Below are 27,717 nucleotides of genomic sequence, written 5' to 3' on the forward strand. Positions count from 1 at the left end.
TTTCTTCAATTTGCTCACAAATTATATAGATTATTTACTATAGAGTTCACGCATTCATGGAAGCCTGGGTGTAACTGGCATCAATAGTAAGGTAGAGCACTGGGCCATGGACAAGAGCCAAGAGATCTGGTCCAACAGCTCAGGGATGAAACACGCAAAGGAACTGATCACAAGGTACTCGCGGAAATTCACCACAGCTCTAAAGCTTAGCAAAAAAACAAATAAGGATCCTAACCAGGACCTTGACAGGACACTGCAGACTGAGGAAACACATGACAAAAATTTCACTTCGTGACTCCCCAGTATGCAGATTTTGTATAGAGGATAACGAAACGCCAATCCACATTCTCTACAATCGTGACGCACTCGCTCGCAAACGAAGTCACATCCTTGGAGGACCTCTACTGGACTCCGAGAAGGTGAAGCTCCTACCACCAAGACAGGTCGTGAGTTACATGACTCACGTAGGTTTTGGCAGTGAGCTGTAATACAGAGGGAGGTCACAATAGACTTAATATGGTCGCAGTGACATGAGGGATGCAAGATCCCTTACCTCAAAAAAAAAAAAAGGTAGAGGCAATTGAGATGGTAGGAGCACATAGGACATAGGACGAAGAGAATCTGAACATATCCTAAATCAGGCAATCGCCAAAGCGTCGTCACAATATAAAGTGAATATGAAAATTGGGTATCCTAATAGATGTCAGTTCTTCCCCGACGATGCAACGCGATTATCGCACGAAACTCAATTAGGACACCTATTTGACATCAATATGTTTGATCGCGTGTTTGTACAAACTTAGCTTACGCAAATGGATTATCAAACATTACGAAACAATTCCAATTAGAACACTTTCGAGACCTGTAGGATTTAATCACGGATTCGTAAGAGTAAAATTCGCGAGAATGTGCGATGATAGGGTAATTGCGTTGATGCCATTAGACGAAAATATCGAAATCTTTTAGTACACAACCATGATACACGATTTACACAAGGTTTGATAGTCCCAAGAATTAACAATAAATATGGGAGTCGAACACTGCAATATATCGTTCCGAACATTTTTAATTTGTTGCCGACGGATGTTAGAGGTCAAAATAAAATATGGAACAAAGGCAAAATAAAGGAATGGGTGAATGATCAAGAGTTAATTTTATGAAAATTGTAAAATGTTTATATTCTTAATTTTTCTCTCTTTTTTGTGTGTATATTATTAGGTTAAAATCGTTAAAAGCAATAAAAAATGTATTCAAAACGAACACCACCGACAAGACACACAAGGTGGCTTGGTGGGTCCTCTGCAAAAAAATTGTTTTAAATATGTTTGAAATTGTGATTTAAATAAATGTATACAATTTAAGTTAATAATAAAAATTAAATAAAAATTTAAAAATTTTTAATGCCGATTATCAAAAAATTGAGATGCTACAAAAAGATAACATGATTCAAAGGTTTGACCTAGGTGACATTGTATATGATAGAAGGCCCTACAACCCGAGGACGAGGAGAGCTGACCCTAACAGCCTACTAAGACGATAAGTTGGGATGGAGCAAGGCAGAAGAAGAATCTGTGAATGGAAAACTCACGCCAGCTGGTGCTTCTGCAGCTCCACAAACGCCTTGGTGGCGTTCTCGTCGATGTTTCCCAGCAGGTAGTAGAGCTTCTTCATGCGGTCGGTGGGCGGCAGCGTGTAGGGGACCAGGGAGGTGTTCAGGAGCCTCTCCACCAGGAGCCGGTCTTCCATGGTTGTCATGTAGTAGCCTGAAATTTATACACATATATATGTACACAATAATATCACAAATTGATTCAGGTTTTAACACACTATCTGCGGGCGGATTCGCGCTCATAATAGAGATAAACATTAACCATACTGTATACATCGATATGAGATCGAAAGATGCCGCAAAAGTCATGCGTAAAAATAACTTTTACGCAATTGACGATGAGTCGAGTGAAAAGGTAAAATTACCCTTCCCGCCCAACACCACCAGTCGAGTGAAACGGTAAAATTACCCTTCCTGCAGATAGTGTGTTAACAGTTAAACCATCTTCTATGGTTTAAGTAGAAAATCTCATTTATTCCAAATGCAAGGGATCAAAATTTTAAAAGGGAACAATTAAAGGTCTTTATTTACGCGGCTCAAAAGAAAATATTTGTTTTTTTTTCAAGTTTTAGTAAAAATGTTAACTTTTTTAATTATTCATTCCATGATTGATGAATGTTTGGAGAAAATAAGAGAAAAAAGGAAATTTCAATTCAAGGAAATGCTGTTTATTTTAAATTTTTATTTAAATATTTTATATTTTTATTTATTACTGAATGAATAATTAAAAAAAAATTTTTTTTACTTTAGCTTGAAAAAATCAGATTTGTATTTTCTTTTGAACCAATGAACCCAACTGGTTTCAAGGGCTAAATTACGCATTATTCAGCCCAGTTGATGGCTATGTTAAAGCTTACACGCCTTCAGAAGGAGGAATTTTTTAAACTGCAAATTTGTTTGGATTACAGCGCGTTTCGGATTAGCGAGCTGGTACAGCAATAATAATATTGAGAGCATACCGTGCAGTATCTTGTCCTTGATCCACATGACGGCTTTCTTGGTGGCTTGCGGCACGTTGGGGTCCATGAGGTGCTTCTTGTAGATCATGGCCAGCCCGGACATGGCCTCCTTGCGGATCTTGAACTTCTTGTCCAGCGTGCGCTCCTTCACAAAGTCCAGCAGGTCGTCCGACTGCGACACCACCTCGAAGTCGCGCTGGGCCGTGGTCACGATGGCCATTACCACCTCGTATCTGGGTAAATAGTAGTAAATAGTGTTACTCATTCCAGCCTACACTACCTACCGCAGTGGGCGAATGTCACCTGTTATCAATGACTGGTGAAGCATCGTCACTTCAGCCATCAAGTTATACATATCGTTGTACGGTGCTTATTGTCAATTAATAATAATTTTTATTCAAGCTTGATTCAGCGGTGGGTCCGATACTTAATTAGCCATATTTTGTTTGCATTATAGTTATATTTGTCAAGTATTATGTAATAAAATGTTAAAAATAAATAAATAAATAAAACTGAACAACAAAAAGAATAATGTAAACAGCAAAAGTTTTAGAAGAGATAATGTGATCAGCTCGCTGGCAATCGCAACTCTGCGCTTCAGTGCTGCCATTTGTCTAACTCCCATTGTGCTCCTCAAGCGGTTTTATGATGAGGTTGGAGTTCTTCAACAGTCTTTCCCAACAATGGGAATGATACTGGAACTAGAACAATGCTTGCATTTTCAAACTGATATCGATAGTTTGAAAATGTCATAACAGGGCAAAACAATTATCACAAATTTTATTTTTGTGTTTTTTAACAATAAAATACAATTATTGTTAAAAGTAGACTCTAAAATAAGTGTTTGATTTTAACATTTAATACATAAATTAAAATGGAGTTCTACAAATTAAACGCCTAATCTATAAATAGAATGCTTATAAGCGACTCCCGCTCTCTACCAACAGTATGTAGAAGACGCTTTGAAGCGTTTCCCGAAAACAATGTGTAAAAACAGCAACTAATTATAGCGAAATAAAATTTACCTACCCTATCCTTACTATCCAACCTGCAGCAAGCTTCTAGAAGTAGAGGCTTTGCGGGTTATTTCTTTAACCTGTTAACCGGGCGGGACGCATATGTCAAACGTAAACAATATCGGGTACGGGTAGGACATATGAATACCTCCTTGAAATATATGTTGCGCCCTGGAACGGGCGGGACAAAGGTATTAGTCATCCATACATGTCTCAACATGAATTTAAGACACGGAAAAGAATCAGTATTCGCCTCCGTTACAAGTTGCGTAATTGGACAGCGGACCGCCCGGTTAAAAAAGTAAATATGAGTGGCATTAAGCGAGGCAATACTGTATCTCACCTGACTTGCTCCTCCCCGTCGTGCTGGCGCATCTTGAGCGTGTCGGTGATGTCCTTGCGCAGGTCGGGGTGGTGCACGAGGAAGTGCATGCAGTACTGCACGCACTTGATGCGGATCTGCACCGAGATGTCGTTGAAGCGGCCCAGGAAGGCCCTCCACAGGGCGGAGTACATGCGCGCCAGGTTCGAGTCCTTCTCCGAGAACATGCGAGCCAGCAGGGCGACGGCGCCTGCGGAAACGAGGGTCACTCAAATATTAAGTCGCTCAAAGAACCAAGGACCTATAGCATTTGTGAGTGTCAAGAAACAAGGGTTAAATAAATCCAGAAATAATGTTCAAACTGATTTAATGAAATTGAAAAATAATGCATAAAAGTGGATAGAATTCAATTGAAACAAGACTGACCGAACATCGCTCGGGTTAGTCAATAAAAACAATTACATAAATATATTTGACTCGGGCAAATCAATACCGCTCAGCCGCTCGGGCAAAAATACGATTTGCCCGAGCAGCACTCGGACTCATCAATGTAATACAAACTCCTTGTACAAGTCACACACTGGGAACTGGTTTAATAAATCCAGGAATAACAAAACTCAAATATTGTAACTGATTCAATGAAATTGAAAAACAATAAATAAAAGCTTGTCAATTTGAAAAATGAAACTGAAAAACTTAATGAAATAAAATTAAACTGGGAACTGGTTCACCCATTGCAACACAAAGTCGGCGATTCACCAGTATGTCTTTGAAGTGATTTTTTTTTAAAAATTAAACTGAATGACAATAACTTTCACAACTCTAAACTGAACATACTCTTCCTAAACTACCTGGGGATGGAGTCATAATGATCTAGCTTACGATCAAAACAAAACAAAAATGCTTTTATATTTTACCATTTTCATTTTGTGTGTAATTTAGTCTTAATATTATTGTAATAAAAAAAATTGTGTCAGAATTAAATAGTGTTGTATGCACAAATAATTTCATCTTTATTTGTAGTGCAATGGGTTAAAGAGTTTTCAGTGTACATAAGTTTAAAGATGAAAGGTGATGTACTTACAGAAACGTTCCACTTCATGGGCACTCTTGAGCTTGCACTCCAGCTGCGGAAGCACCGCCAGAAGCACGGAAGGGCAGCACAGGTTCAGCTCGTAGATGAGCTCGTACACCTTGCCGCATATCGGCAGGGTCTTCTCTTCCTTACCCAGGATCAGCACGTGGTTGAAGAACTAAACACAAACAAATCATAATCAAATCACAATAGTTTAGAGCAGTGATTCCCAAAGTGGTCTATATCGACCCCCAGGGGTCTATGACAACTTGCAAGGGGTCTATGTTTTAATTTGAATTTAAAATATAAATGTATAAAACCTAACATGTATGGTTCAAAGTGAGTAACACTACATAAACCGGCTGTCGAAATGAATTTGATACAAATCAATATCAGGTAAGGCAAGGGGTCTACGAGATAAAAGAGTTTGGGAACCTCTGGTTTAGAGACTAGAAGGAATGTGTATTTGACTACGCATTTTTTTCGATTGTTGCGCGGTATGATCGATAATCCCGAAATTATCCGGAGCATTGGTCTGTGACAGCGTCGGCATAGATTGTATCACATTCCTATACACAGGACCAACCTGCCGATGGTTATGCCTGTAGGAAGGGCTACCGCTATGCTGAACAATATCACATTGGATATTGATCTGTTCCATGTGTTCGAAGGAGTTTTCCGAAGCGGGATTCTTCTACACATTTAACAAGAGTCTTCTTGCTTACTTTTTAATTTGTTTTTTTTTTATCTATATGCCATAAATGTTAGTTTGTGATGTGTGTATTAATTATTGAATAAATTGAATTGAATTGAATTTAATTGAATTGAATCATTGGATAACTTCATTACGGTGGTATTTCACCAAGAAATATCAGAAATCAATGTTACCCTATCCGCTCACTCCTTCCTCGGAATACTACTACCGCACGGCCATTGTTATGCTGGGACATATCGCTCACTCTTTTCAAGAACGTCAAAAATCAAAAATCATCAATTTTCAGTTGTGCATGTTTTCGGAATGCCCAGAAAATGTACTATATCCCAGCAAAAGAGGCATATTTTTAACTTAATATTTACCGGCTACAGGGCAGAAAGTGTTATTTTTGCATTTTGAAGAAAAGGTATTGTTTGATTATTTTTTTAAATAAACTAAATGTTTTTCAAATGGAGAAAAAAACCTTCAGGTTTACCTAAAAAGATCTGTTGCACAGTAAAAAGTTCAAAAAGTGGCTTGATATTTATTTTTAATACATTTTATTTTATCTTTAAACTTTAAAAACGTTCTCCTGAAAACTTTGACGTTCTTGAAAGGAGTGAGCAATATGGCAACACTGGGTGTGGTGGATGGAAGTTCAAAGGCAGACTAGCCAGGGTACGCACCGTTTGTATGTAGGGCTCCAGGGTGTCGCTCGTCTTGATGACCAGCTCCTTGGCCAGCAGGTAGGCGTTCTTCTTCTCCTTCTTGTTGGGCTCCACCAGGTTGATGAGGATGATGTTGAGCAGCTCGTTGGAAACCACGTCACTCTCCGTGATCAGCGGACACAGAACGTCCAGCATGAACGACTTCACCTTGCTCGAGTGCTCGTCACTGCATAATAGAAATCAAACCCGGAAATAAGCTATACGTAATTTAAAATTTAAATCAGCGTACTTAAAAAACATTATCATTATAATAAATATAAAAACCCTTATCCGCACCCCAATGGTGCATAGGGCACTGCGTCATATAAACGCAGTGTTATCTTGATTGTTTACATATGAAGAAAAGGTGATCAGCCCTCCGCTTCAGGTACCAGTCCAGGATAATATTGAATAAATATTACAGTGAAAAAAATCACTTATGTTTATTTGACCCCACCTGGGAATCGAACCCGGGACCTCCAAAACGGTAGCCGAGCGTGCTGACCATTGCACTACGGAGGCCGATCATTATAATAGGTAGGATAAAAAGACAATAATTTTTTTTACTAAAAATTATTAAGGTTCTTCATGTAAAGTAATATCAAAATGAATTTAAAAGAAGAACCTCATTAACCTTTCCCTTACAATGCAAAAAACTACCGCGTGCAACGGTGATATGTATTTTATACACCATATGTGATTTAAAAACAGGAAAAATGTGAATATTCCTATATGGTCCTTTTATTGACCATATTTGAAGTTTAAATGTAACAATTTTGTAAAGTTAGCTCTAGTAAGTATCTAAAAATGAGAAAATATACATCGCAAGTAGCTGCAATAGCTGGAGTAGCGACACGACCGCCGCGGAGGACGACCTGCATGCTACTAAACATGCTAAACGTGCGCGTGTACGCAAAGCACACTACGCACGCCACGCATGCACACACTGAGAAACTTTTGTGTATTGGTGATGTTATCACCAATTTTTTCACAAATTATTTATTTCCGTCGCTGCAAATGAATAACTTTATATTATAATACTTTTATGTAATACGAAATTATATAACGGAGAAACACAAAAATTCTGAGCTCGTATCTATTACCTTATACATCGATATTCTGGTTTTTAAAGTCGAGTTGTAGTAAATACATACCACCGGGGTTGAGATGAATTTTTAAAAAAAGAAGCCCATTAAAAGAAGGTTAAATAGATTTCATCAAACTCACTTGACAATCTTAAACATGAGAGAAAACAGGGCGCAGAAGATCTCCTGGCAGTCCTCCAGCTCAAAGCACATGTTGAAGGACTTGACATAGGCCAGGTTCTCCAGCAGGTAAAAGTAGCGCTTGAAGGCCGGATCCTTGGGGTCTCGCAGTCCCGACAGCTGCTTGATCAGGAACATGAAGATCATCTGGGCAGAAACAATTCCAGTTGATAGGGAATGCATCAATGAAACACAGGCCCAAACCTTACACCATTGTTTTGCAAAGTGTGTGCCGCGGCACACTGGTGTACCGTGGTGATTAGTTGGTGTGCCACGGAAAAATGTCTAGTTTTGTGAAAATAACATTATTTCTCCAAATTTTAATTGCCTGGGCTCAGTTAAGTAGGCGCACATTTCGCGTTAAACATAATATGTTAAATATGTTACAATAATATGGTAAATATGCACCTCTGAAATTTCTTAATTCGGTAGGTGTACCTTGAATAGAAAAGGTTTGCGGAACACTGCCCTACACGACCAACGAGCATACTTGTTAGTCAAGCATACTCTTGGTACACGCTCTAATCAGGTAAAGACAACTAGTCAGCATATTGTCTTATCAGAATACACAACTAGTACACTGTCTTTAGTGATGAAATTGTAAAAGAAAAACAATTGTTTTTTACCACTTCAGTTAATTATATTATAATGACTAATAGATTTATATTATCCACTGACACTTCGTGATGGAATTGCATTTTTAATTTATTATTAGATTAAAACCAATATTTTTAGCTTTTCCACTTTTTTATTTGACCAGCGACCGGGTTTCGTCGTTACCGACATCATCAGACATCATCAGACATCACCAGTCTGATGATGTCGGTAATGACGAAACCCGGTCGCTGGTCAAATAAAAAAGTGGAAAAGCTAAAAATATTGGTTTTAATCTAATAATAAATTATAATGACTAGTTTCGGAAGCTATGCTTCCATCTTCAAGTCTAAATATAAATCTCAAGTGGTAAAAAACAAGTGTTCTTTTACAATTCTTCATCATGTCTTACCACAAAGTGAATGCAAAAACAATAAATAAGATGTCTTTAGTGATGTTACAATATCACTATGGACTGCATTTCGGCTTTCAAAGGCAACAAACAGCTGAAGGTGCATCGCAGGGGCCTGGGTGAGGACCTATCAGACATTGTATCTATGATAGTTCATTAGGAACTGTCACGAGAGGTGGTATCATACATGATAAAAATAGTGAAGGACATTGGTATCATAAAACAAACTAGGACACAAAATACCGAATCCTCTTCTAGTAGAACTGTAGAACTAATAGGTCTGTTGACGACAGTCGCCAGTCCGGTTTCTCCCGAGGAGTTTTACGTGGTTTCCTCTCAGCCACATTACCTTTGTGTAAGTAACGATTAAGATAACATTTTTAATTAATGTTTTACTTAGTAAATACCACTATTTCTTCAAATCTACTGTGACACGAACTAACTTTACTAAGTAAAACATGAATTAAAAATGGATAGATTTACCACAAAGTGACTGCCGAATCAATTAATGAGATTAAGATAATGCTGCATCAATACGATACAGTGCCCTATGCACTTACACGCAATTTACAATGAGTCGAGTGAAAAGGTAAAATTACCCTTCCCGCCCAACATCACCAGTCAAGTGAAAGGGTAAAATTACCCTTCTCGCAGATAGTGTGAACCGAGGACATTGTACCTTGACTTGATCCTGCTCTTTGTAGGGCGCCTCCGGGGCGTAGACGCGGAGCACGTCGGCGATGCAGCAGGCGATGAGCAGCTGCACGTCGCGCGAGGCGTGCCCCAGGAAGTGCTCCTCGGCCAGGTGCAACGCCAGGGGGATGTACTGCTGGTACATGCCCTCATCCTGGCCCAGGCCTTGCAGAGTGTGGGCTAAGGTCTGAGGGGACAAACAGTCAATGAGTCAAAACAAACTTAGAAAAGCTACTCTTGAGAACATAATGAAGTTAATAAAGTGTCTGTACAGGACGGAACCACATCTCACTCTTGCATACTTGCACTGTGCAAGCGTGAGGAGCTCAAAGCTCAATGTTCTCTGGCTGCTAGCGAGCTAGCGGCAGGAGCTCTTGAGCTTTCGACCAGAGTGGACCTATGCTTGTTCCATGATGGCCAGATGGTTTTTTTAATGTTTTCAGTAAATAAATCTTAATTATTATAATATTTGACTTCATTTATAATTAATTAAAGGGATTAACTATGGATGTTTGTATTTTTCCGATTTAAAATTGCTAATTTTTTATTGTGTAGTGACTACCCAACACCGGAACGCGTGTTTATTTTAGCACCGGAAGGGAAAGGTTAAAGCCGAATCAACAAATAATATAAAAAACATATTGTTACCTTAAGTCTCCGCACGAGCTCATCAGGCCCGAGGTCGTCAGTCACAGGGCGACACCCCTGTGGGTAAACTATGTCCGACATACTGGAAACCTGGCCACAAAAAAAACATTCACAATTAGACAGCAACTACTTACGAGTAACATAGAGCTGCCAATATTGAAACTCGCTTTTGCTGACAAGCGCAATCCTTCTACTCTTCAAAAATAATATTTTTATGAACAAAAATATTATTTTTTGACATCTCAACATAGATCAGCGGGCGGGTAACCGGGGTAAATTACTACAAATGGGGTAAAAATATTTTTTTGGGATAGTAAGGAAATTTTTATAGTTTGCTATTTCATAAACGTGTTAGTATTTTTACGAACTTAAACAATTCAGGTGTGCGCTTTGTATTTGATATGAAAAAAAAGTATGTGGTAATCTAATTTTTTTTAAATAATTTACATATAGTTTTGAATGTTAAAATTACTGTAAAATTTGAAAAGCCCTTGAGGTGATTTGACGAAGACAGCATTGAATATTTTGTCCCTTATTAATAATTATTATTGAATAAGTAGAATAAGTACTGAGTCAGAAAGCTTAATGTTGATCAATAAAACTCAAACTATCCGGAGCATTGGTCAGTATGTTCCCGATAGTTACCTAAGACAGCGTCGCCATAGATTGTTTCACATTCCTATACACAGGACCAACCTGCCGATGGTTATGCCTGTAGGAACAGCTACCGCTATGTTGAACATTATGACATTGGATACTGATCTGTTGCATGTGTCGGAAGGAGTTTTCCGAAGCGGGATTCTTCTACACCTTGAAGTCTTCTTGCTTACTTTTAATATATATGCCTTGAATATTGTTTGTTATGTATGTATTAATTTTTTTTTGTAAAATAAAATTGAAAATTGAATACGTTACTATTTTGAGGACTTAGGCATTTTGAAACAGCAATAATTTAAATGGTCAGCATATTCATTTATTGGATAATAATATAATAATAAAGCACTGTTTTGTAAGAAATCATTTCAAGGGCGCTTAATATTTTGGTTTTGATGAGCTTTAAATGTTTTTCGCTGACAAATATAGTAAGTTGATCCACGGATTGTGGTCAGCAAGTAGAACAATATTGGTAAGCAAATAATTTTATTAGATAGGGTGAGGACCTGTGTGGTCAAACGGGTCTGCAATGTGAAGTAGTGGGGCAAGTTAACAAGGCTGCAGTCATCTCAGGATGCCTGAAAAATTCTTTGCACTGTATGGCCAATCCCAAGGTAATCCCAGACCACCAAAGAGATGGAAATCGACATCTCAGGAGGTTTATCCCTCTTAAAAACAGGCCACAAGGCCTACAAGCAGAAGTAGACAATAACTACAAAATTACTTCTATAGCTATTTAAGTATATATGCAACAACATACGTAAAAAGAGGCATATCGAAAGAGAGATTTAACTTTTTGTCCGTGGTTAGGACAGTCTGTGATGCCTTTGATGATTCCAACATGCGTAGGCACATAGTTTGTGACAGGGCAATATTCTCAATTCAAACCGTAATTTTCTCTGAGGCAAGTGTTGCCATTGTAATTATTTTTGGCTTAAAACGTAGCTAATTTTTGTATTTCTGACATCCGCTGTAATAATCCCGAAATTTTTTGTTTTATATGGGGTCACATGATAAAATTTGGTTATGTTGATTTTGGCAGTCATCGTAATAAGACAAAACATATTTCCATCTTCCTCGCGCCACGTTTTACCATAGTAACTTGAGCGCTTGCATTCGAGAGACACACAGAAAATGAGGAAAAATTAGGAAAATTTAATATTAAATTATTAAATAACATTTTACAAAGTTTAAAATCAGGCATTTCCCAGTTTGTAAAATAATCTGATTAGAGTATTGCATGCATCCAAATAAAAGGGTCTGTGATAAATAAAACCTTTCTCAATCCATAGATGACTCTAGTGAACTCACATGTAGTGTTACACTTATGTATGTAGGTATGTAGGAGTTCCAAAAATTGGAGTAGTGTGGTTGTCAATCATGGGTAGAATGCTGAATGTTGGATGTGTTGGATGTGTAAAGTGATCGCTTAACCAGCCTGACAGGTCATAAGCCCTGTAAAAACCCAAAACTTCAATCTTCTTCATCTTTGGTGAGATGCCAAAAATGCACTAGCTTTGTGATTTTACATTAAATTTTTAAAAAAAAATTACTTTACTATAAAATCACTATAAGTATATCTTATTATAACTTAATACAACATATTATTACATGTAATATATTTATTTTGTACAAATTGGCTACAGCAGTTAATAAAGGAAAAAAAATGTGTATATATATATTTTATTCACAATGTTTTGAGAGTCAACAATATTGTGCTTGTAAAAAAAAAGTTTTTTTTTATGTAGAAGTCTGGGTATGAAACCTGCCATTGGTTGATGTAACATTCACCATTGTACCCATGATTGACAATCACATCACTAAATGTTGTAGACAATTCTCATTTTCGGGTAAAACTGTATAGGTGACATTTATGGTTAAAATTTAATATATGTTTAAGACCTATTAAAAGTTTAGCCCGAGTAGAAAAATAATTAAAATAGTTATCCATTCTTGGGTTGTATCATAACTGATAAAGGTAATATATTTAGCCCTTGAGGTAGTATTTTACGAAAATGCCGCTATATAAATTATCAAAAATTGTTATTATTATTTAAATAACTATAATTGCACAGTTTTTGTTTGTTCGACATTTTCCGATTGCCATTTCCGTTTCAGGGATAAGGGTTCAAAACAGTGCATTGTTTGTCATTCATAAAAAATAAATCTTTATTTTTACATCACGAACTGTATTATTTATACATTTATATTATAAACACATTTCTAGTAATAATAATAAACACTTACGTGTTTTTTTTGTTAACGCAGTGTGACCAAATCTGACATAGTCTTGTAGCATTATGGACCAGATTTGGATTCAAACAAAAATAGTATTTAGATTTTTTAAAATCGTTTAAATTAAATTAGCCAAACACAAAGAGATAGTTGAAGTTATATTTCATGAAATAATATAAAATCAAACACGGGTTGAGGAAAAATCGAAACAATGATTAACCTCAAAGTACTGTTCGTAGTTCTGTCAACAATGTAAAAAGGCTCGACGATTTCTACGGCGTTGACCTTTATTCCCCTATACAATTATTATAATTATTTTTATATTAAAATAAACTAATATGGCAGAATAATCAATGAATTAATATGAATTTGATAAACCAACAAATAAAGCTTCATTAAAGTTCAAGAAATTTGCTTTTAAAATGGTCGCGTACAAATCACGACCTTCCGTCCATTTGACACGAATTTCATGGTAAACAAATGAAAATTTTGACATTTCCGTGTTCATCAAAAAGCTTAAAAATACGTTAAAACGCTTTTCACAAAAACCGTTTAAATTACAATCATAATTCAACAAAGGGAAACACATGTGCGAATGCAATATTACCTATTAAAAATCATAGACCCAAGTATGTTGGCTATCGCAAGAGTCGATGTTTACGCCTTGGTTTGGTAAATTCAAATACCATTCAAAGTCCAATATTGATGATATTTTTTTGACATAACACTCGTAAAAAAACAAAACGAACACGAGGCTTTCGTCAGTAGGCGAAATTCACTATTTTAACACAGAAAATGTTCAATAACCGAGTGTGAAAACAGAAACGCCGTGCAGACGCCGAAACTGCGGGAAACATCGGTGTGAAATTAGAAATGAGTCGTGTATTGTCATTTCAGGGTCATCAGGAATACCATTCCAAGTAAAAAATATATAACTTTAGGACGTTTTCTGTATGTCAATTGAGACAAAATAATTATTTATAAATATTCGCCGTGTAAGTGTAAACAAAAATCATGTTTTTACCTTTGAAACGGCATAAAATAGATTGATAATAAAAAAATTGCAATGGCCAAAATATTAAATGGTCTGGCAATTAATGTACTAAAAATCGTCTGGTATTGCGCATGACGTCACACCTGACAAGATCGTCAATGTTTCTGTTCTTACGTAACTTACTAATAACGAATGTAGGAATTATATTTTTTCTTACAAATAAAAACAGGTTTGTAAAAAAAATGATGAACACAATTCAAGCAAAAGCGAGTTATGTTAAAAGGATTTAATTATTATTAAAATCCAGAAAGGGTAAGAGATGGATTTGAATTGTATTTAAGTTAAGGACCCACCATATGTTTATCAGGGAGAAAGATATGTATAAATGTTCATAAATGTTCTAAATGATCTACCAAAATAAAACAAATATTATTTTTTGGTAAACGGGTTATATTGTAAACAGTTGATTATTTTTATTAGAAACAAAAGGCGATAAAAGACAGGCATAAATAAATATTTTTTTTATATGGTTTCATGGGTTCTAAACATATCGTGATGGAAGAGAATTTAAAAAGAATACTTTGTAAAATCATGCCCATGACGTCATCCAACCTAAGTCAGTAGATGTCGTATGTTATGACCCACGCATGACAAGGTGTATTTGTTTAAACTGTATTGAAAATATTTTTTTGTAATATTGGCTACATGAATTGCTTACTTCAGTCATGTTGTTCTGTCGGTAATATAGAGTACATATATTGACTACATTAGGTATTTTAAGCTTACTACAAAGATATCGGAGAATTAGTAGAGTTATCTTTGTCTTTCTCTTTCCAATGTAATCCAAGTGAAGGTGAAAAGAAGCAGAAGATTGAGGAGAGTATAACTGTGTAAAATAACCTTCTAGTTACGGATTGTCACACGTGAATTAAAAAGAGACAGAGCATATTTTTAGAGCCTTGTCTCTTTTGAATTGGTACACAATTCGGAGTTAATAAGTTAAATGTAAAGTTTCGTATATCATAAGCTTGTGTTTTTACTCATGATTCAATCGGTATTACAGATTACAGTGATCGATTTTACGTTTTGTATTTTGACAGCCGGTGAAAATTAATCGCAAATTTCTTAACCAGACTTGATCTGTGTTATTATAATACTATTAATTAAAAGAATTTAGTATAATTATGGTGTTAACTTCTTTAGCATAGAGTGCCCGTTGATCACAAATAATCTAACCATAAAAAGGATAATTCAATTGAGTTAAAAAATGGGGCTTTTATCAGATCCTGAAACTGGACACAGCAAATGGGCTCAGTTATTAATGAAATCTCACAGGCCGTTTTGTTTTTTCCTTTGCATATCAGCCTATGTATGGTTTTGTTTGCTAGCCCATAAATCATTCAACAATGGAAATTCGTATTCCGAAAATGCACTCCTTCCAGGTAAATTACTTATTTATTTTGTATATATCAGCCTTGCTTATTGGTTTACTTGAATGTTGGATTCATTATGCTATTTTATTTTTTATCATAGGTTTGGTGAGATCGGAATTTGTCGATGACGGTACAGCTAAGAGACTTTTAAGTGATCTTGAAGAGGAAGTAAAGGTATTGAACATTTAAAAAAAAGTATCCTGATCTTATTTCATTGGCGAATAATTATATATTCTTTTTGACATCTCATCAAAGATGAAGGAAAATATGGAAGTCTGGTCATCTATTAGTGAGATGAAAAGAAGCTTTTTATTGAGCAGAAACTCTTATAAAGGGTCCGCCAAATAACTTTTTTTTTTTGAAAATGCTATAAAAAACATCGAGTGTAGCTTCGGCTGTGTGGCACGTAGCGCCGTCCTGTTGAAACCAAATGTTGCCAATATCCTCCTCTTCAATTTTTGTGAACAAAAATCCGTTCAACATGGCCCGATAACGATCGCCATTGACTGTAACGGCCACTCCTTGCTCATTTTCAAAGAAAAATGGCCCAATTATGCCTCTGGACCAAAATCCGCACCAAACAGTGACTCGTTTTGGGTGTACCGGCTTTTCAATGTATGCGTGCGGGTTTTCTGTGCCCCAAATACGACAATTTTGCTTGTTTACATACCCGCCAAGATCAAAATGAGCTTCATCCGAAAAGATGATTTTTTTGGCAAAATCGGCATCTTCTGTAAGTCGATCGCAGGCCCACTCAGCGAAGCGAAAACGCATTGGATGGTCAGTTAGCTTCAACTCCTGAACCAATTGGACTTTGTATGGCGTCATACCAAGGTCTTTATGCAAAATTCGTCTCAATGATGTCTCCGAAATGTTCAATTGTTGAGAACGACGGTGAATTGATGTTGATGGCGCTTCACGCACACTTTCTGCCACAACATCGATATTCTCGGGTGTACGCACTGTTTTTGGCTTTTCACGCTTTGGTTTATCGATGAGGATGCCAGTTTCTTTCACTTTTTTCACAAGATAACGAACATACGGAGCTGACGGTGCTTCTCTTCTTCCAAAAACCGTACGCAATTTTCGCACACATTCTGCAACATTACCATGATTTTCAAAGTAATGTCGCAATATTTCCCAGCGTTGTTCAAGCGTATACACAACCATATTCGCTCAGCGGAAGGATAAAACTAATTATCTGTCAAATCAGACATGAGCTAAGTGTTACCATTCACGAAATAAGCACTAGTTGAAAAAAAAAACTTTAGATGGCGGACCCTATATTAGTATGTTTCTGCTCAATAAAAAGCTTCTTTTCATCTCACCAATAGATGTCTCTACTGAAGTTCTAGTGATTCAAGAACAATGTTTCTGAATTGGTTCATATATATAGAACTTCCAAGAATTTGTAGTGTGGTTGTCAATAATGAGTAGAATTGGTGAATTTCATTAATTGATTCGGCAGTCACTTTGTGGTAAAATTTATCCATCTTTAATTAAAGTTTCACTTAGTTAATGTTACACGTGTGTAAAGTGATCACTTAAACCAGCCTATGACGGTGGCCAGCCCCGTAAATGCCCAGACTTCCATATTCTTCTTCATCTTTGATGAGATGTCAAAAAATAATCTGAAAAATCACTCCTATAATTGGAGATAATCCAGATTTATGAACAAGTATTTGGACACACTCAAAATGTTGTAAAAAATTATATGTTTGCTTTCAACACCCTCATTTGTATATTATAGTTGAAATGAAATTTTTTGTTAAAAAGTATTTAACACGGGGTCCGCAAAGCAAAAGTTCAATGGGACGGGTTTTTATTCTAGTATAGCACTGACGTTTTGTATTTCAACACATCTCATGTAAAACTAATGAACATTTATACGGCTATGCAAGAACCAAATATTCTTAAAAAAATAGTTAATGGTGTACAAAATACACAGTATAGTAATAATTCAAATATATTGTCAGTTAATTGTGTTGTTTTTTTTTTAAAGGAGTAACCTGCAATGCTTATATTTTAAAGGCTGGTAGGATAGTAAGGAAACGGAAGGTAGATGTGAAAAATACATCATAATTACCCAGACCAATTGAAAAAAAATCTTTCATAAATTTATTTAAATTGGAGGGAATTAATTAAACCCGCGACGCTAGTTTTGCAGTCAAGCGTCTACCCAACTGCGCCACGGTGCCTATCTATCCAATTCTAAAAAAAAATACAATTTTGTTTTACAGAAATGCTTTAGTCAAAGTTTGTGATTTTAAAATTTCGAGAAAACTAGAAAAAATGTGTAGGAACCCAATTCCATCGAATTCTATGAATAAAAAGTCTCCCAATTTTTTTACAATAAAAGCGCTGTATTAATTGCTTTTGATGATTATTAACCATCCAATGTAGTACAAAAATAGTACATAATTTATTGTTTAATATCTTTAACAAATTGTTGTCGGGTGGTTTTTTCATCAACCTCAACCGGATACTTACTTATTTATTTATACTCGATACTTACTTATTTGTACTCGGACAGTCTGCTGCTGACCCCAGTATACTAATCACAAGTAACCGCAAACCCAATTCCCGTCTGTACAAGGTTTTTGGGCATCTGTCACACTCTACTAAAATTTAGCAAATAGAACGCTTATAAGCATCTCCTGCTATACCAAAAGTATATAAAAGACGCTTTTAACCCTTTCCGGTCCCCCAAAATAAAAATAAAAAATTTAGGTAGATAGTTACATTCCAATTGGAAAAAATCCTTTGTCCCCTGCTCCACATACTGTTGTAATAGATACAAGTGACAAAAATGTAAGCTTGGAATTTAAATAAATAATACTAATGAAAAAAATGTCGAATAACATCCGACATGGGACCTAAGAGGAAAAAATCGATGTCGAATGAGATTAGACATTGAACCAGTAAGGGTTTTTTCCTGCAAACAATGTGTTAATTGATATATCAAATCTGCATTTTAATTTATGAAAATTTTTTTTAGGAAAACTATGAAACGAAGGACACAATGCCCATCCCGTGGTTTGTGGCTAAAATGAGGCAGTTAAATCTTGATGTGTACACCCACAATTTCACTCTGAAATTCCCTCTCGGATTGGAGCAGGTATGAACATTTATTTATTTATAATTTTTGATAATTTTTGATTTTCCATTTTATAATTAAAATGTTACTTTGTTTTAAAAGCACTATAAATATTTTATGTATTAATTTTAAATCAAGCACAGATTTTTTGAGTCTACTAACTTAGTAGACTCAAAAAATCTGTGTTTGATTTAAAATTAATACATAAATTAAAATGTAGTTCTACAAATTAAACGCCAAATCAATAAATAAATATTTTATTATAACTTAATTATAATGTCTACTGGTTTCGAAGCTAACCGCTTCTTTATCAAGACTGATTAATTCAGTCTTGATTCCTTTATGAAACTGACGAATGCCTCACTATTTTGACAGAAATTTTACGGGGAAAACGTGTATGGGATTCTACGTGCCGGTCGCTCGGCGTCCACCGAAGCTCTGGTCATCAGCGCCCCGTACCGCCCCCTCTCCTCGCACGACAAGTCCACCAACGCCGGGATAGCCCTCATGCTGGCCATGGCTAAGTTCGCAAGATGTACGACAGCTTATTCTCGTGTGTAGTTGAACCGATCACACACTAGACATGACTCAGTGTCGTGGCACACCAACAAGTCATAACACTAACATATCGTAGTCATACAGGAGAAAGTGACCAAGTGCATTTTTTACAAAAATGTGATCATTGACTATTTGATATCTTACTAGCTTCATATTGCCATGAAAAAAAATCCAAATGATTTTAAGCTTGGAAGTGTAATATAAAGACTTGTTAAAAATTACTTACTGCATTGATGTTTATTTTCTTACCAAGCAAAAGTGACTTAAATGACCCTCTTGAACGTTTTACATTTTGGTAGTTGGTCACTTTCTCCTGTACGACTATGATATTATATTTTGAGATCTCATTATAGACATAGATCAAGAAATATATCGTAATATCAATCAATAATATGTATTCACAACATTTTGTGTGAGTCCAAATAGTTGTTCACAAATCTGGGTTTCTCCACTTATTTATTTTTTATTTTGGGAGTAATTTTTACATTTTGACATCTCAACATAGATGAAGAAGAATATAGAAATCTATTTACGGGGCTTATGGCCTGCCATTAGGCTGGTTACACGCATATAATGTTATCACTTTATACGCGTGTAACATTCACCATTCTACCCATGATTAACAACCACACAACTCAAATTTTTGTAACTCCTAGATATATCATTAATCTCATAACACTACATACATATGAGTTCACTAGAGCCATCTATGGTTGGATTAAGGAAGCTTCCTGGTAGATTTACATATTGACTTTCCGCAGCTCGCAAGTATTGGGCCAAGGACCTGATATTCCTCATCACGGCCCACGAGCAGCTGGGGGCGCAGGCATGGCTGCAGGCCTACCACCGCACCGGCTCCTCCTGGCTGGAGGCCGGAGAGCTGCGGGGCCGCGCCGGGGCCATACAGGCCGCCATCAACCTCGAGATCTCCACTCTTTCAGTCAGTAAGTCACACAAACACACTAATAATAAATTTTGATAATTTATAAAGCGCCATTTTCGTTAAATATTACCTCAAGGGCGCTTCACTGTGAATGAATTGGGGAAAAGACGGTAGTGGAAATAATTTAGCAAACAAATCGCTCACTCCTTTCAAGAACGTCATAAATCAAAATTCGTAAATTTTTTGTTGTGCTTGTTTTCGGAATGCCCAGAAAATGTACTATATCCCAGCACAAGAGGCATATTTTTAACTTAATGTTTACCCGCTACAGGGCAGAAAGTGTTGTTTTTGCATTTTGAAGAAAAGGTGTTGTTTAATTATTTTTTTTAATACACTAAATATTTTTCAAATAGAGAAAAAACCTTCAGGTTTTAACTAAAAAGATCTGTTGCACAGTAAAAAGTTCAATAAGTGGCTTGATATTTATTTTTAATACATCGTATTATATTTTTAAACTTTAAAAGCGTTCTCCTGAAAAATCAAGTTTTTTGATTTATGACGATCTTGAAAGGAGTGAGCGAAATGTGTTTTTAGTTTTTTTCTAAAGATCATCTTGCTCTCATTATTTCTTACTACTGGTGGAAGAGCATTCCACGCCATCGATCCTGCAACAGCGAAGGCACTAAGGACGGGAAAGGTATTTCTAGCCGTTCAGTCGATTGATACTTAAGGACAGGAAGGGTTTTTTTTACCTTATTTCAAAGTCAGAAAAAAAGGCATTGTTTAATGTTTTTGTGTGAATATTATGTACCAATCTCTTTGTTAAGGTGTTAACTATATGTACACAATTATCGAATCCCGTCGCCAGCGGTCCGCAGACATAAAAAAACACTCATCCAAAATGTGTTAATATTACAATGAGGATTTTGCAATAAAATGTATATTCCGAGCTTATTGTGTTTTTAATTGTAGTGGGATTCCTTATAAGTTCTTATTTTAGATATAAGCACAAATGTATGAATTTTTAATGTTCTTAGAATATGACACTAGACTGAAATATGGGAACTGACTGAAAATTAATGAATATTTATTTTTTGCCCAATAGAAGTTATGTTAAAGCTATCTGCACAACAAAGTCAAAACGTTAATTTCCGTACGGAATCAGTGTCCAGGTTTTCATGAGTAAAATGGTCGTTTTTCCAGAATATATTGAAGTAAAAGTGGAAGGACTGAATGGCCAACTTCCCAATCTAGACTTGGTCACTCTAGTACACAAGATGTGTGTGCAATCGGGTCTGCCTCATGCATATAAAAATAGGTATTTATTACATACTTTTTCTTCTTCCTCATTCCATGTTCACTCCCTACGTGGAGTTATTTAATGTTTTTGTACAAGTATTCTTATCAACATGAGAACGACGGTTTTTATTTTACCTGTTCATGAGAATATTTGTAGTCCTCAAAAGTAGCCGTGCTTACATTAAATAAACTCAAATACGAGTGGCTTTATGTATCTGTTTAATTTTATGTATTTAAACTAATGAATTCATATTCCAAATTTGTTTACATCGTATTTGGTTTTTATACATGGCCAAAACAAGTTGCTCTTCAGTCCGTCCTATCTTGTGCTATATCCTTGAATCCTTATCCAGAATTCCTTCCAGGCCATCTTTTAATTTAACCAAAATTTTAGGTGTCCATTTGTGGGGTCTTGTCTTGCAACATGTCCTGTTCATAGTCACTCAAACTGAAGTCTTGCTATGCGATCCATGACATCCGCTATTCTGGTTTTGTTCCTAATTTCTTCATTTCATATTTTGTCTCAGATTGGCTTATGCCAAACATGGATCTATTCATGGATCGCTGTGTGCATTTGAGATTCTCTGCGTTTCTGTTTGTCAGAGCTATGGTCTCTAGTGCATATGTACTCACTGGCAGTATGCATGATTCTCATGTTTTTCTTTTCAGATAAGTAGGAATCTCTTTACTCTCTACATAGAATCTGTTAAGATGGTTAGTTAGTCAGTATAAACTATAATCAACAGCTAAATCAATTTAAAGATGACATTTCTCCGAAAATACGGGGTTCTAGATAGTATAATTTCAAACTAACTTTAATTAAAATTATCTTTGTATGATAATAATATTTTAACCCTTTGCAATGGAAAGTTTTTTGGTATGTGCATAACCGGTACCTCCAACTAAATTTCTGTATAATATTTCAGTATACTTGTATGATTATGGTTTAATTATATTAAAAAGTAATAAAAAACGATAAAACAAAAATATTGAGTATTCAGACTGTATTTTCTTTGCGCCATAGGAGCGGCACTCGATAAATATGGCAAAACATGCATGCCACCCCTATGGTGGCACTCCGATGCTAAGGTTCAAGAATCAATTTTTTTTCTTTAGACTGTGGCATAGTTCTAATTACATGAGTTTTCCCTGAAAATCTAATAAGTATTCTGGTAACTAATAATTTATGTATAATTTATATTTTAAGCACTAACTTTGTGATTTTCCATTTTATAATATGTATTTATTTTATATTATATTATTTTGTAAATATAATATAAAAAAATATAAAAAATAAAAATAAAGAAGCGGTTAGCTTCGAAACTGGTAGACATTATAATTATAATAAAATATTTGTAGTGATTTTAAAACAAAGTTATATTTTAATATAATAATTGATGTGTTTTAGTTATTCGTGGACTCCTCGACAAAGTCCCTGGAAGGCTTGGTTAACTTCACTGGCGACATTAACGTCCATGGTGACCACACAAGTGACTGGGGTAAGATTTATATTTATTGCTTTTAGAATCAGAGGGTGTTTTAGATTCCAGATTGCATTATATCTATTCATAATTGATCAGACACTGGACTATTCACCCTTTGGATGTTATACCAATATATATTTGAGACAAAGCATCGTTTGTTTTTATTCGGAAGTATGAGCAATCCAGTGCTTACGGCCTGGAAATTGAGTTAGTTGGCGTATGAGCTAACCAGAATTAGAGTGGTGGATTTGTGTTGCCAGGTGCCCACTGGGAATCACGGGCTTTTCCACCGTTACGGCATCGAGGCGGTGACCCTCATGTCGGCAGGGCAGGGAGGCGGCGGGGGGCGCCCGGCGCACGCCCTGGAGGCGTCCCTGCGGAGCCTCAACAACCTGCTGGAGCGCTTCCACCAGAGCTACTTCTTCTATCTGCGCACCGCCACCGACAGATTCCTGTCCATAAGTAAGTCTCTTTTGACAAAGATGTTTGCGGATCGGCTGCGTCTTGAAGCGATCACTCCGCCATAAATCAAAGGCGATTCTGTTATGATCCAACTAAGGATATATTTTTTTTTCATTTATTTATTTGGATTTATAACAGCGATACATATAAAATAAAACATTAAAAGATTATACATAAAATAAAGCCAATTACAGTTAACCACAGAAATACAAAAAATTTAGTGCAAAAGTATAGTCCGGCTCCGTAGTGTAATGTTCAGCACGCTCGGCTACCATACTGGAGGTCCCGGGTTCGGATCGCAGGGGGGTGTCAAATAAATATTTGTGATTTTTTCACTGTAATATTTATTTAATATAACCCTGGACCTGAAGCGGAGGGCTGATCACCTTTCCTTCACGTGTTAATGATCAAGATAACACTGCTTTTATATGATGCACCATAGGGTGCGGATAAGGGTTCGAATGAAATGAATATATAGTTTACTTTCATGAATTGATTTAGTTCTTCTATCATATGCACATATACAAGTCACGTAGGCCATACCTTCGAATTATGATATCTTTCTGTAGTATTCATGAATGTTTTGGTCTTCCTCTAGATGTCTTTTGAGGAAGATCCAAGGTGAGATTTCACTGATTTCATTAATTGATTTGCCAGAGTCAAGTTGTGGTAATATCTATCCATTTTTAATATAAGTTTTACTCAGATAATACCACCATTTCTTAAAATTTATTGCGACATATGTTTCGATGCTTTCTGCAACATTTTCGGTGTTTCAAAATGATGCGGAATCCATTGAAACACGTGTCACAATAGATTTTGAGAAATAGTAAAACTTAAATTAAAAATATACCGTAGAACGTGGCTTGAACTTTGATGTGTTACTCGAGCCGAGTACAAAAAAATATTTAGATTGTGGTATCGATCGAAGTATCGTGACAATAAGTGTCACCTGCCAGGGAAACAATGAATCATGTCGATACGTTCATTATTGTAGACCAAATACAGATTTAATTTTTTTTTGTACTGGGCTCAAGTAACACATCAAATTCAAGTACCCCCGTTCTACGGTAGTTTACTTAATTACAATATTGCTAGCATTTATGTTTTTCGATTGACAATTGATGATTGACTCTTCTAGTGCAGGCCCTCCACTTTTTAATGTCATTGGACCATCTTGGTTCACCACCCACGCTTCTGCGTCCTGTTCTAGGCCTCCAGTCCAGTACCCTTTTCGTCCGTCTTATCTCCAGACATGGGTACCACATGACCTGCCCATATAATATGTGTGTCTCTTGCCAGGTCAATACATGCCGCCTCTGGGGCTACTAGTTGGTGCTCTCTTCATTCGATCCTTTGCCCTCTGGCTGGCCTCGCAGAAAGATGAAATCAGCAAGAAAGAAAAATCCCCGGCAGCCAAGGTCGACGCTAAAACCGATGAGGGTCCGAAGAATGATGATTCAGCGGATGACAAATCAATCAGCGATGATTCAATCACCGAGAGTGTCGATGATGTCAGTACCATGAAACCAAATCATCTCAATTTAATGAATTTGCTGATTATGTTCCTGACAATCCATGCGGTTGGATATGGGGTCATGTCTTCTCCGCAACTCATAAGCAAGCTGGGTGAGTACTTAAATATTCATTGGTTAAAATTTCATTTACTCAACGTATGTACAATTTATCACAACATTAACCTACCTGGATCTAAGAGGGAAATTTGAAATCCACCCTTAAATAACATTTTACAAGATGTTAGTGTTACACGTGTGTAAAGTGATCACTCAACCAAGCCTGTGACAATCATAATTCTTGGTAATTAACGCTCAGAAATCTATATTTTTCTTCATCTATGAATCTATCTATTCTTGCATATTTTCGATTTTAACGTATTTTAATGTATATGCTTTAAATTTTAAGTTTGTAATGTTAATGTTAATTGTAAATAAATTGTAAAAAAAGTGGTTAAAACAAAGGTGTTTAATTTTATAAAGTTTATAAAATGTGCCACAATGTATCTGCGAAAAACATTCAAGAAAAAGTAAATAAATTGAATTGAAGATTGAGATGTCAAAAAATGCTATATATAAGACTGTCTGAGCATGTTTGGTATGTTTCCTCTTTCAGGAGTCAAGTACTTCTCTCTGCCGACCGAAGAGGCTGTCTTCTACGGCCTCCTGATCATGACGTCCATGAGCATCTTTGTCCTCCCCAGCGTCCTGAACTCCCTGTTCTGCAGCGCGGCGACCGCGGGGCCGGGGGAGGGGGGCAAGCGGCGCGCGCTGCTCATCATGTCGCTGCTGGCGCTCGCCACGCTGGTGCTGACCATCGGGATGCACAACTTCTCACTGGGATTCTGTCTCGCGGCGGTGTTTGTGCCGATGGCGCTTTCGGTATCAGACAAGCCGGCCGGGTATGTGAAAACCTTTTAATTATACTTACTTACTTTAGCCTTGTTCTTGTATCTAGTATTGAACGAAGGCCTCCCTCTTGGGCTTGCACAGTTCTCTGTTGGATGCGACTCTCTTCCAGTGTAGGCACTTTCCTAATGTCATCGGACCCACGCTTCTGCGTCCTGTTCTAGGTCCAGTCAAACACCACACTTGTCCATCTATCCTCAGACATACATACCGCATGACCTGTCCAGTTCCACTTTTGTTCCGTGATTCTGTTTGAGCCACATCTGTTACCTCAGTATTTTCCCTTATCCAATTTGGATTTTAATTAGAGGTGCTTAATGTCCGCCTCCGTATTGTAATGGTCAGTTGCTCGGCTACCGTACTGGAGGTCACAGGTTCGGATCCCAGGGGGGGGGTTAAATAAATATAAGTGATTTTTCACTCTAATTTTTATTCAATATTACCATGGACCTGAAGCGGAGGGCTGATCATCTTGCTTCATGTGTTCATGCTTAAGATAACACTGCATTTAAATGATGTGGTGATGTATACACCATCGGGTGCAGATGAGGGTTTGAAGAAGCGAAGAATTACTTTATATATACATATATGTATAGCTTACTCTAATTGAACCTATCAATAATCTTATTAACGAATAATAATAACTAATTAATATTTTTTTGTTCTTCTCTAATGGCAAATATAATTCACAGGTTTGGAAAGCATTTAATGAAGCTGCTTTGGTTTTTTCTACATCCTCTGATACTGGCCATGCTCATAGTGTTCTGCTACACCAAGTACAGCTTCCCGGAGGAGAATGCCAAAGGGATAATAATGCGGGGAATAAGTGCTTCCAAACAAGCCATCATGTTCTCCGTGGTCGACGGAATGGTAACTTATTGTTCACTCTTCTGCTGAAGCTTCATTTTTCTCCAAATTTCAAAGTGTAACTATTAGATAATGTTTTTTTAAAACAATATTGCGTATAGCCGAGAATGCCAATGCGGCGCATACAGTTGACACTGCGTGACTAAAATAAGACACCAATGTGGTATACACAGTGGTTAAATTGTTAATATAATTTGATATTTATATCAAATAAGCTTTCTATTGATGATACAATATTAGCTTTCATATTACGTTGTATGATAGATGTTCCAAAGGAAAGAATGCAAGGCTGAGATAAGCATTAAAGATAAAATTTAGAAAGGTATGTTTAGATGGTTTGGGCATGTAAATTGAATGAGCAAAGGAAGAACAGTAAAATCAATTAATGAGGCGAATGTGGTTAGTAATTGAAGGAGAGAAAGACCTAGGAAAACTTGGCATGATCAAGTATTTTAAATACTTGAATGTGGTCAAGTCAGGAGTCGGAGTAATCTGCGGTTATGAAGAGATGCATGAATGTGGAAGATTGTTTACAAAGACAGATTATTGTGGCATTCTATTCTCTTTGCCTACCCCTGCGAAGAAGCGTCACAATAGTTATAACTAACGTTAGTTTCATTAGCTTTGGGTGACTTGAATTTTATGCTATTGGGGCATATTAAATTTTAGTTCAGAACAAAAAAAAATATATTTTTCCAAATCAAATTTGAATATTTTCATAAATTACTTAGACACTTTGTGGTAATATCTATCTATTTTAATTTTTACTTAATTTAATATTATAGTGTTTAAAAATTATGCGGAACGCATCGAAACACATTCACAATAAATTTTAAGAAATAGTAGTACATATTTACCAAGCAAAACATAAATTAAAAATGATAAAAATTTTAAACTCCACGCTTAACTATGTACTTATTTTTATTCCAGATCTATGGGAATTGGCTGTTCAACATCGTTTCACTTTTCCTATTACCAATATGGATTATGTTTTGGCAAATCCTGCACTTCCAAGAATAATTATACATATCCAATATACATACATAGTTAAAAATTGTAAATTTATAATTTTAATTTAATTTAATAGTTTAGCGTAATAAGATCTCTGTAATTCGATTTCCAGAGGCGAGGTTGACTGACAAGTGAGTTCCGCAATATGTAATTCATGTTTTTACAAAGTTTTTCTAGTCTGATAATTTCAACATACCATTATGTGTATATGTAATCAATGTTTTTTTTTTAATATCTCTATCCATCATTCCATAGTATTATTAATTTTATTGAATAAATAAAAGGCTCTCTAAAATTAGTTTTTTTGAATATTTATTTTACCA

The 27,717-nt window shown here is 36.1% G+C and overlaps 2 protein-coding genes across 3 annotated transcripts in view; one reads left to right on the forward strand and one right to left on the reverse strand.

Moving 5' to 3' along the window:
- The window catches only part of LOC148306650 (sister chromatid cohesion protein PDS5 homolog B-like), a 30,819-nt gene extending 17,075 nt beyond the window's left edge, over positions 1-13,744 (reverse strand). For both annotated transcript variants that reach the window (XM_088264602.1, XM_088264601.1), the window contains exons 1-9: positions 13,491-13,744; positions 9,995-10,084; positions 9,333-9,533; positions 7,610-7,794; positions 6,362-6,569; positions 4,991-5,159; positions 3,928-4,156; positions 2,569-2,801; positions 1,589-1,763 (exon numbers count right to left, since the gene is read on the reverse strand). In XM_088264602.1, the coding sequence (XP_088120728.1) occupies positions 1,589-1,763; positions 2,569-2,801; positions 3,928-4,156; positions 4,991-5,159; positions 6,362-6,569; positions 7,610-7,794; positions 9,333-9,533; positions 9,995-10,075 (1,481 nt within the window). In that variant the 5' untranslated portion in view covers positions 10,076-10,084; positions 13,491-13,744. The remainder of the gene's footprint in view (positions 1-1,588; positions 1,764-2,568; positions 2,802-3,927; positions 4,157-4,990; positions 5,160-6,361; positions 6,570-7,609; positions 7,795-9,332; positions 9,534-9,994; positions 10,085-13,490) is intronic.
- Positions 13,745-14,938: 1,194 nt separating this feature from the next.
- Positions 14,939-27,692, forward strand: LOC148306651 (GPI-anchor transamidase component GPAA1-like). The gene is made up of 12 exons (XM_088264609.1): positions 14,939-15,319; positions 15,411-15,484; positions 18,309-18,428; positions 18,783-18,942; positions 19,727-19,909; positions 21,052-21,166; positions 22,556-22,646; positions 22,892-23,093; positions 24,396-24,722; positions 25,224-25,509; positions 26,209-26,386; positions 27,314-27,692. The coding sequence occupies exons 1-12, from the start codon at positions 15,145-15,147 to the stop codon at positions 27,401-27,403; spliced, it is 2,001 nt and encodes a 666-aa protein (XP_088120735.1). The 5' UTR covers positions 14,939-15,144; the 3' UTR covers positions 27,404-27,692.
- The last annotated feature ends 25 nt before the right edge of the window (positions 27,693-27,717 follow it).

Source organism: Brachycentrus maculatus, unplaced genomic scaffold (genome assembly GCF_059751285.1).
Source record: "Brachycentrus maculatus isolate JH-2025_06_01 unplaced genomic scaffold, ASM5975128v1 h1tg000234l, whole genome shotgun sequence".
Lineage (NCBI taxonomy): Eukaryota > Metazoa > Arthropoda > Insecta > Trichoptera > Brachycentridae > Brachycentrus > Brachycentrus maculatus.